Here is a 12,047-nt window from a genome sequence, read left to right as displayed (position 1 = left end):
ACTTGCAATCTAAATCGAACTATCTGATTTAGTTTCTCAGAATCGGCTCGGGTTCTGGGAGAGCCCTTGTCTGTCCTTCGTTGATCTCCCGATGAAGCGGTTTAGCGAGTTCAGAACTCTGTTAACTCGGTTTGAGTCAGTAGCTTGTTCAACCTTTTTTTTAACCGAAACAAAGGATTAAAAAATAATTCTCTGAAAAAAGAACCCAAGCACGGTGGTGGTTGTGGTGGAGGTTTAGTAATAGTGGTGGTAGTGGGGGTACGGTTGTAGAGGTTTAGTAATTGTGGTGGTGGTAGTGGAGGTATAATGGTGGAGGTTTAGTAATCGTAGTGGTGGTAGAAGTATCAACTAAAGTAATTAATTTTTTTTTTTTTACAATTTAATGAGGTGGTTGTGATGTTGAGGTTTAGTAATTGTGGTGGTGGTGGTGGTGGTAGTGTAGGTTTTAGTAATCATGGTTGTGGTAGAAGTGGAAGTAACTATATTCAAGAAAAAAAAATGTTTATGCTTGATGTTGAACTTGGATTGTTTAAGCTCTCTAACATGTTTTCTAACAATTGAGCTAAAGTAGGCTACTTGTTTCAATTGGTAACTTTTTTATAGAGATAAAACAAAATTTGGACCCCCTAATAATTTCTTTATTGTCTAATTACAAGGCCCTTTGGCCCTGAGGGCTCGAAGCGAGGCTTTGCCTGCTTGCACCCCAGGGCCGGCCCTGTATACTCTATTATCGCGTGATTTGGTGAGATTCTTTGGTTTAGTATTTGATGGTCTGGACTCCTATGATAGAAAATACATTAAAGGATCAAATGACATTAACACCCCCAAGTAAGTGTGTGTTTATACAGTCTTATGAGCTCTTATAACTCTTATTTTTTAGCACATCATTTATCATATCTCTTTCACAAATCATGTAACAAAAATTATTAAAAATTTGATCTCAGATTTGTTATTAACCAATATAGTTGTGGTACTGCATGCTGATACCGTGGTCTATTATTGTTTTTGTCTCTAGCACTTCAAGGACACTTGGGTTTGCCTTTGGAATTCTTCTTGTCCCTGTAGCAAGGGCACTCGTCTTTGTTCCCATAAGTACCTGAGGGCACACAATTGCATTCACGGCAACATATCCCACAGTACTTTAAGCAACGATCCTGCCTTCCTGCTTTGGCGCATCTTTCCCCGCATTTTTTATCACAAAATCCTTCTCATTCCCAGCAATTAAAACAAACCCACTTTTAGCATCAATTATAGTGGATTATAATTAATCAGAAAATATGACTACTAGTGGTTTAATAAAAATTATATCGTACCACATAACACATGTTTTTACCAACCCAACCCAAACATTCTTGACTTGGTCCACTGACTTGGTCCACTGACTTGGTCCACTGACTTGGTCCACTGACTTGGTCCACTGACTTGGTCCACTGACTTGGTCCATTTGACTTGGACAAAGCCAATTGTTACTCCCACACCCAAGAAAAATTACTTATCTCCATCTCCATCTTCTTGCCATCTCCAGACACAACAGCCACCAGTCCACCACCATCACTTTCCACTTTCCCCAAGGACCCCACCCCTCTCTCATTTCTCAGTCCACTCAAATCATCTCTCTGCCCCTCTTTCCTCTGGTCATGGCAAAGGAATCACTCTTTAGTCACATCCTCGTTTAGGACACTGGGTCGGAGTCAGACTGCGGCGAACTTTGATGCTAGTGGAAGGTAAAAAAGTTTCTATAAAACTTTTACCAAGTCCAAGTAGATGTAAAATTAAAGTTTTGGAGTGCTACAATGACTTGACATGATGAGTCATTTCACTAAAAGACAAAAAATTTCATAAAATTTGAAAGTTGGACTTTGATCGAAACCGTTTTAAAATAAAGTGGGAAAAGAGAGTTACAAATTTTACTACTAAAACAGGGTAAAATCCATTTCCCACCGTCCCCCTAGAAAAAGGCGCTAGCTATCCTCCCGTGCCTCACGGTCTATCTCTTCCGAAACTGATCTCTCTTATTTCACTCTCACACTCAGACTCTTTCTCTATCTCTCTAAACTGAAGCTGTTGAAATCAAAATTTATTATTGTTGCTTCTGTCTTCTTTAACTCTAGTACTTTCTATCTGTTAATTTCTTTGTTACATAGTTCTTTGCCTTCTTCAATTAATCCTGAATATTTCTCATTTCTTTCAACTAAAGTTCCTCTAAACACCACCAAACTTACAGAGAATTGGAAGTCCATGAGGACGAAGAGACGAATAGTCAGTAAGGTCTTTGATTCTCTGATGCTTCTTTAAATCTTTGTTTTTTTAATCATCTTACTTCAAAACACTGATCTATTGGTTGTTGCATTTTCGTGCTTCTTAAAATATTTGTTTCTATAAAATCTTTGTTTATTTAATCCTTGTTTGTTTAATCATCATACTTCAAAACTCTCTCTCTCTCTCTCTCTCTCTCTCTCTCTCTCTCTCTCTCTCTTCTCTCTCTCTCTCTCTCCCTCTCCCTCTCCCTCTCTCTCTCTCCTTCTCTCTCTCTCCCTCTCTCCCTCTCTCTCTCTCTCTCTCTCTCCCTCCTAAAATCCTAACTCTATGTCCAACCTAAACCCCCAATTTGAGATCAAACTCTAACTCCTAAAAATCGAATTCTAAATTGATAAATCTAAAGCTTAAATCGATTTATCTTCAACCCTAAATTGATCAATCGAAACACTAAATTGATGAATCTGTAGTGTAAGTTGAAACATACTTACCTAATTTGGTAGAAATCGAATCATCTGATGTCTTAAATAAGTTCATTTGGAACAAAGCCTTAATTTGAAGAATTGTAGATGGAGAAACATGGGAAGTTCTACAGGCACCCAATGTTAATACCATTGGACCCTCTATATTAAGAAAATTACCAATAGCAATAAAGTTGCGACGTTTCAACAAAAAAAAAAAGCTGGGCCCATATATTCATTTTTTCAACGCTTACCCGTTGCTAAAAGATGAAATTTGACCAGAAACTTGATTTTCTTTCCCGAAGGAAAAAAAAAAAAGTGTTTTGACATGCAATGTTTTCACACTATCAAACGGAGCCTTAGTTCAAAATTATAATTTTTTTAAATGTAGACTACTATTTTTGTTAATCATTACATGACATTGATAAATCATCAAGATGTGATGAGCACGTTAACCGTCGAAATTAAAATACGAATGAAAGAGGCCTAAACCTCACAACATATTAAAGATGTCTAAAGCCCAACAAACTTATTATTTGTACCTTTAATAATTCAAATTCAATATTTAAGGCTTCCACTTCCTATGAGAATAGAACCTCCTAAATTTTAGAGTTTATGTCAACATAATAAACTGAAATTTAAAAACTAATATCTACATTTTTTGAAATTTTACGGAAAAAAAAATTATTAACTATAGTGGTAGGTCGGAGTTGAGCTTTGCGAAAATAATATCTACCCTTTTTGACGTTTTTAGCAAAAAATGGAGATCATTTGAGCGATATGGACTTTCTATCTCTAGCTTTGATGTACTGTAATTTATGAGCAATACCTGTTAATAGATTCTGGGCCATGGTGGATTGACAGAATGAAGAACTAAAGATTAGAGTAACAAGTAAAAGAACTACAATTACGACCTTCATTTCTGAAATTAGAGAATGAAAGGAAGAATAAAAGATGGGTATCAAATTGGGAAAGACGAGAGAGCATGAATATGAGTTTATTTATACATGAGAAAGAGAGTCTGAGGGTTTGATTTATAGAGAGATAAAGTGGAGAGAGAATTATGGATATATTATGGAACACATGACTTTGCACCACCCACAGTATACAAATGGTTTTCACTTCGAAGGCTTTCACACGGTTTGAAGTGAAAGTGAAACTTCTCAATACGTTTTTGTTACGTTACTCAAAATATAATGAGTCAGTTCAACAAAAAAAAAATATAATGAGTCCAATGTATCGAGTATTTGAGTTGTATAGTTTAAGAAGTCTCTTGGGTAGGAGTTCGGTTTTAGTAAGACGATTTTAGGAAGGCACTTTAAGATCCTTTCAAGAAACCACTTGGCATTTTTCAGTTCTTTGCTCACAAGAAAATTCTTGTTACGTCACTAGTGTTGTCCATAAGTTCAAAGTTTGTATCAATGGAGATCACTTTAGGAATGCCTACCTTAAACTGATTTCCACGCTACAATCATAAGAAAAAAACACAAATAAATTTTGTATTTCTGCACAAAGGTAAAATTAGTGGTGATGTATCTCAAAACCAATTGACAATGATCAAATATAACCTATACATACATTATAATCTTGGTTACTAAATCACCGTTCTCCCATGTATGACAATTTTTAGTACCCATTATATCGAATAAAAAAGCAATTGCGTTGTTTAGGAGTAATTATTTGAAGACCGCGCCATCATATAACGGCATAGAATGTGTATCTATGTTTTATATAAAATGACATAGGTACATCAAATATGAGATAAACAAATAGGCTGGCAATATGTAGCAAATAATTTTCATAGGTAGACAAAAATATTGGGCATTGAAATAGGGTCCATGGGTATATAGACCAAAAAAATGTTGAAAAAGGGTTTAGGGTCCAATCTTGCCAAAATATAGATTTTTAGTCCTTTCACTCTTTGGTCAAAAAACCCTTACCATCTATATTAGATTTCCAGTTGTGTCCCAAAACCATTTAAGGGGAATTTGAAATGTGGGGCCCGAGCGAAAGGATGAAAGTTTAAAGTACGCGTGATTTTAGGATAAAATTAGAGTTTCCATATTTCTCTTCGTCGACTTTCTCTCTCATCCTTTGTGCTTTTTAGGAAATAAATCCAAAATTTCTCAAATCGAGTCGTTCCAAAACCCTAACCAAATCTTCGAATCGCCATCTTCCAGAAGGTAACAAATCGAGGTTCTTCTTCAACCTTCATTATCTTTCAAGATTCCGATTCAGTAGAAAATGTATTACTTTTCATTAAAACGCAAAAAGGTTTTTCTCGAATCGTTTTGATTTCGAACCATCGTTACTTTGAGGTGAAAAGTGTATTTAAATTTGAGCTTGCATGTTTATTTTCCATTGTAAAGAAGATTGTTGCAACGTTTTTGTAAGAGTTTATGTTATGATTTAGTTCCTGATGTTTAAAGCTTCATCTTCAAACCTAATTTTTGGGATTTGTTTTATAAATTATTCATACTGTCATGTAAAAAATCTTTGATTTTGTTTCGTCAATATATGATTCTTTTTTTTTGGGTTTAGGGTTTGCTTCTGTATTTTGGCAATTTTGGGAAGATTTTTTGTGTTATAAGGGTTTTGATTTGTTTTATAAGTGTTTAGGTTTCATATTGTTACATATTTTGGTGGTAATTATGTATAAATTAATCGTAATTTATGGAAAACCTTATTTCTAGGGTTCTGAAAGTAGTTTCGGTGTTTTTTTTTCTTTGTGCAGGAGATTTAAATGGCACCCAAATCTAAATCAACTCCAAAAGAAGCAAAAGATTCTACTCCAGTGAGAAAAAGTCCTCTAAAAAGGAAAGCAGTAGAGGAAGAAAACGTTCCTGCAAAAAAATCTAAAATGAAAGGAAGCTCTGCCAATGAACCAGGTTTACAAATTAAGAAGCAAAAAACCAAAGCAATCTCTGTTAATGAGGTAATATGTATGAGTTTGTATATAAAATGTATGAAAAATTTCTGTAAATTATGATAAAGTATGCATAATCTAAATATAATTATATATAATTTGTATATAATTGTTTATACTTTATGCAACATTTATATTTTGATGTGGTAAAGTTGTATTCTAAATTATAGTTTACATTACAGGTCGAACCTAGCTCAGCCACAAAGCAAGGGAAAACAAAAGAAAACACTTGTCGAACTGTTGATATAATTGGTGAGAAGAAGATAATTCCGGATGGGAAGACCTGCAATCCATTTAGGTATAGCTTGAGCAAACCAATTGAATTGATTACAAGCCACCGACATTACATGATGGAGGAAATGAAGAAAGAAATAAGTCATACTCCGTTTTCTAGGATATTTGATTCAATGGCAGAGGGGCTCATTCTTAGGGAAAACTATAACAACCGTCAAATAAGTGCAATACTGGACATTCTTTGTCGATACAAAAAAACGACAAAGAAATTTGTCATTGGTGGGATTGAAATAGAGTTCAAAGCAGAAGATGTTTCCCTGTTGCTTGGCATGCCAATGGAGGGGGCGGAATATGAGGCTTTTCCCAGGATCAATGAACAAGATCCATTCAAATGTGCCTTTCTGATGAAGTATTTCGAGGAACCAATAAAAAAAGCAAGTAACAAGCACAAGGGGGATTCAAGTGTTGTGGTTGCAATGGCACTTCAAAGGTGTATTAGAAACCATGAACCAGGAATCGAATTTGTTGGTCTTTTAATCATGTTGTTAGCAGCCAGCTTCCTCTTTGCAACTTTGGCGGGTTTCACTGTGTTGCCAAGCATTTATAAGAACATTCATTCGAGAAGGGTAATTAACAGGCTGTCATGGCCAAGAGCCATACACTCTTACATGATGGAATCCATTGACAAGCATTCTGAAGACCCAACCAAAGCATCTGGTTGCTTGATACTTTACCTGTAAGTGTGTATATTGTTAAATATTTTTTTATAGTTCTGGGTGTGCATGCACACATCACTGTACCAGAAGAATCCTTTGAATGCAATAAAATATCCAAGGTTCTTGAGGTGGTCTGTTGATGAATTCATTAATGGAATGAAGAATGATATTGTTGGACTAGGATCAGAAAAGGTATAATGTTAAAACAATTGTTTATGTTTATCATATATTATGTATACTTTGTATAGAATTAATCATAATTGTTGTTGATTTGTTTCTGATTGTAACATGATGTATAAATATTTTTTCCTTAATTTTGTATACTTATAATGCAGGTAATTCTTACTGTTGAGGAAGAAGATAGTGAAGAAGAACAAGTTTGCTGAAATTTACTGAAAAGGTTGATCTTGAATTATCAATTGATGAAAATATTGATATGTTGGAGATGATAAAATCTCTAAAAAGTGGAATGAAGAGTAAAGATGTTGAAATAGAAATGCTGAGAAAAGAAATACTAGTTAAGTTGAAAGAACAACTTCAATTGAAAGAAAAGGTTAATGTGGAGGTTTCTGTAGATGAAGTTAATGATGGTAGTGGATATATTAATGATGGTGATGCAGGAAATGATGGAGATAAAGAAGTAGAGTTGGAAGATGGAATTGATGGTGATGAAGAAATGAATGGTGAGAAAAAAGAAGAAAAAACGAGGAGATAAATGAAACTAGTGTTGAAAAGCAAGATGACAGTGAGTGTAACAACGGGGGTGGAAAGAACATTGGTGAGAAATTTTGTTTTTATATCTTTTATATTTTTCATATAGCATAGCAAACATTATGCATAATATCAACAAATATATTATGTTTCAACAATATAAAGTATGTATACATATATGCATTTATGCAAATTTATTGTAAAATTACACTGTAGGTATATTACAGTATACATGATTTAACTGAAAATGTTTTAATTACTTGTGCAAAAAATGATGAAAATGCATCATGCACAGCCAGGGTCAAGTATCAAAAGGTTGAAGAGCGAGCTTTTAGTACCACACCAACATTTTCATTGGGTATTGATGAAAATGATCTAAATGACTTTGCTGGAATAGCAGAACTTGCCAAATCTTACACAGAAAAAGATGTGCAAATAGATGAAGATGATGATTTTGTAGAGCCTTCACCAAAGACAGTAAAAAAGCCAAGGACAAAATCTAAAGCTTCAAAGGAAGTAGGATTCAAATCAGATGCTGCTGTTAAAACACTAAAGCAAAATTCTCTTATCAAGAGAGTGAAGGAAGTCCCTAGAACAAGGAAGCATACTGAAAAGACAGATCCAAAATTCATGGAAGAAAAGGTTAATAAGAAGAATGCTACAATGTCGAAAAAGGATGTCTTGAACGTGGAAATTATGAAAGATAATAAGGGGAAGAAACCAGCATCAGATGCTGACGAGAAACTATGCAACTGGAAGAAGAGAAAAGTATGGAAACAAGTTAAAGATGATGAAAAGGGGCTTCTAGAAGAGTTTAACAAAGGAGGGAAAAACACGTAATGAGTGATTTACATATTAAAGTTGTTCTATTTTGATTCTAATGTTATGTTGTTGAACTATTAATGTTGTGTTTGTAACTGACATTATGTGTGTTTTATGAAATATAATATTTATGAGTATTACAATTGCATCTTTTTGGACTAACAATAACTAACCTGCAGAACACTTATTTGGATAAATCAAATCATGAGTGAGATCAAAGGGAGACAGTTGGACCTACTAATGATGAATTACGAGACAGATGCTCAGATTATAAATTGGTGGGCAAAACATCTATTTTCAGAAGTAATGGTTGGAGCTAGAGAAGTATCCATTCTTGGAGCCGAGTTATGGGTAAGTATTGAGTTAAATTTCATTGTTTTATGTAAAGGCACTATATACGCAAATGTGTAATTATATCTGTGAAGTAGTGTATATCATATAATATTGTTTGATAAGGTAAGCATACTTTACCTGTAATATAACTGATTAGTAGTAAATCATGTATTAGGTCTGTAAAGTATGTATACTTTACATGTAATATATCAAAATGTTAACTGTTCAGGTGAATCTTTAGATGAAATGATGCAAACTTAATGTGCTAAGCTTGAATGTTTATTGTACAGACAAAGATAAATTGCAAGGCATCAAAAGCAAACATAAACGCACTACTCAAAGATCGAATATTAAATGAGGCTGATAGAGGTCTAATATCTTATATAGTTGCACCAATGTGTCATGCGATGATTACAGATGTAAGTAGAGGTATCCATTGGACGTTGCTTGTTTTTGATTATTTTGATCAAACATGGACACACTACAACTCGTTATTCTTCGACATAATGTTATGTAAAGTTTGCGAACAAAATGCTATCAAGTATGCGTAGGAGATACTAGATGTGCTTCACAAAATTTCATATGTCAGTCCTGAATTTAAAAAGAAATGTAAGGAGTTGAATACGCCGTATGATCATCAATAAGGAGAAAAGTAAGTAACAAACTTGTAATCTTCATCTATTAGTATTATACAGCATGATTTGATGTTAGTTATTTCATGGTTTGTTTTTTCGATGTTTAATCAATGATGGACAATACGGATTGTGATCCATTTGTAATGCTACAAATGGAGATCCTGTTCATGAAACATTTCAAATGGGGAGTACCAAAACAATTTCTTGGCGATCATTGGACGGATTTAGCACAACGAAAAAGGGCGTAGGTGACGTACGAGATACTGTATGAAACAAGAGATGAGTGGAGAAAGAATTTACATTAGTTTTGATTATAATTTTGTTGAGTGGTATATTTTAACTCAAATGTAATGACTGGTTATTTAAATATTTGATATTATATATCAGTACAGTATTTGTTTTTTTTTTTCTAAAAATATTAGAATTGTCACATAAATTATGGTAATTTATGAAAGTGGTTATCTATTAATTGAAATCTATTTTGTATAATTTAGAATAAATTATGCAAACTTTACGCAACATAATAAAACATTTATCAGAAACTGATGAACTTTAATTCATTAGATTGTCAATAATAGAACCGGAAGTACATAGTAGATATGGTAACCGAAGAAATAAAATCAAATATTAACCCTACATGTGGATCGGTTGTGGTAGGCAGGTTGCTTACACCTACCACAAATCCTCAATTTCCTGGGAATGTTGCCTGAGCTCTCGATCCGTACTGTTCTTAGCCTACCAGGTCTACGTCGAATCTAAGGTGGGAGTGTTTTGGACTCTTCATCGAATCTACGTGGTTCATCATGATTCGGGACGGGCATTATATGTTCAGCATAAGTCTTCACATAAGACTTCGTAGTCCAAATAGGATCGTAGAAACAATCTTGTTGATCGTCAATTAATGTTTTAATGCACAACATGACATGATCACAAGGAACACCATCAACCTGCCACCTCAGGTACAAGTCAGAAGAAGAAGATCAACACTATGAGATGGATCTGAATAAATCTCAAATATGAATGGTGCTGCCTGTGCATAATTCCGAGTTGCAGCACTATCATATTTAGCTTCCAAAAGATCAGTGATGGTTGGACACAAGAACGTAGTCCACTTCTTAGACAATTTGCGTGCTACATTCATCTTGTTCATTATATGGATACGTATTGATCTTCTTTAACTTGTTTCATTTCCATTCTTTCAAAATGAACATAGATTCGCATTTTAATGGTACCGATCCATGCACTCTCCATTTGCAATCTTCAACAGGGCACACATCAGTAACACGCTTTGTATCATTTTTTATGAATTTGAAATCATGCCCTGTGTTAATACTATATTGCCGAAGAGCATATCGAAATGCTTTTGCACCCCAGGGAATAACTGACCAATTTCAGTAAATATCTTATCCCAGCCATCTGATTTTAGTTTGGTTAGTTTAGTCTGATTTGATGATTCTGCAAAAAACTCCATCTGTGATAACAAATTTACAGACATTAATACATATACATTTAATATTAAAATAAATTTTGCAATATAAACAACGTGTACAGTAACGTAAATCATATATAATTTAAATCAAAGTACACGAGATTTGGTGATGAAGCAAAGTTTCTTCAGCTTGAGATGAGTACTGTGTTAGGTTAACATTACGCATAATCGTCAATAAATTACCAATAATTTATGTTCAGTAATATAATGTTTTGGATATCTTGATAAAGTATGTATAATTTGTTATAAAATACATATATGATGTTTTCGGTTATAAAAACATCGTACGGAAGATGTTTGCGTAATTTACTATAAATTATTGTAATTTATGATAAATTACCAGTAATGTAATTCTATTATAAAGAACTGTACGGATTTAGGCTTGGTTCATATATATCTGTATGGATAGAAAAATGAGATCTGAAGAAAAATATGTGAAAATCATTAAGATTAAACTACTATCTAAAGAAATATGATATGATCATTGATCGAAAAAATAACATACTCGATTTGAATTAATCATTAAATATCTATTAAACATCAAGATCATAAACAATAATGAAAACTTAAGAGAGAGGAAATAATCATCAAACATTAAAACTTAATGAACTATAAAGAAATCTTTGATGCTTTTAATCAAAATCAGATATGAATAACTTTAGAGAATGAAAATCTGTTACAATAACCTGAAACACAATATAAAATCTTATCAATGGAACGAAAAATGACTAATGTACTGTGTTTTACCTGAAGAAGATAACTTCAGCTGCTCTAATGAATAAGAAAGAAGATTTCTGAGATTAATGGATGATCTGAGATTAATGGATGATCTGAGATTAATGGATGATTATCAAACGATTCTGAATTAAATAGAGAGAAAAGTTGAAGGTTTCGGTAACTGAAGATAATGAAGATCACAGTTACTTTGTTTAGAAACGTGATTGGAGAGAGAAAGATGGGAGATAATAAAGGAAAAAGATATTTGGGAAATTTGAGGGTAAATGTGTTTTAATATTTAAGGAAGGTTAGTTTAGGTATTAAGATTTATTATATATTCTAGGGATTGGTGTTTTCTCTCTAGATGTATCCAAATGGACTAGATATCCATTAAGATTAATATTTTGGTTTTTAAGCCCTTTATGGGATTAGGGAGGATTAAAACTGCTATGAGGGGGCATTTTTTTTTTGTCTATATGCTCATAATTTCATTGAAATGGACTGGGTTACTTTTAATAAGGAAAAACATAATTACAGAGATTTAATTTTTTGTGAATCTCTACCACCACCTCCAATGACCAGCGTCTTATCCAATCACTACCACCTTTTCCGACCGCCACCAACATAGATAACTACCACAATCTTCAAAGGAATCTGTTTCTACTCTTGTTGTTGCACCTCTTGACACATTCCAACTTTATTGGTTATTGATTTGCAGCAACGCTTGAGAAAATAAAGAAATTGCTG

General features: G+C 33.5%; 1 protein-coding gene across 1 annotated transcript; it reads right to left on the bottom strand.

The window, feature by feature from the left end:
- Positions 1-793: 793 nt before the first annotated feature.
- Positions 794-3,730, bottom strand: LOC147544026 (peamaclein-like). Its single transcript, XM_086636497.1, has 2 exons — positions 3,547-3,730; positions 794-1,204 (listed from the first exon to the last, which is right to left on the bottom strand). Exons 1-2 carry the CDS (start codon positions 3,635-3,637, stop codon positions 1,020-1,022), a joined length of 276 nt encoding a protein of 91 aa, XP_086492623.1. The 5' UTR covers positions 3,638-3,730; the 3' UTR covers positions 794-1,019.
- Positions 3,731-12,047: the final 8,317 nt, after the last annotated feature.

Source organism: Eschscholzia californica, unplaced genomic scaffold (assembly GCF_041429995.1).
Source record: "Eschscholzia californica isolate CP2 unplaced genomic scaffold, dmEscCali1.0.p SCAF_4, whole genome shotgun sequence".
Classification (NCBI taxonomy): Eukaryota; Viridiplantae; Streptophyta; class Magnoliopsida; order Ranunculales; family Papaveraceae; genus Eschscholzia; species Eschscholzia californica.
Note: the sequence above shows the minus strand (reverse complement) of the source record. Positions and strands in the feature narration are given on the sequence as shown.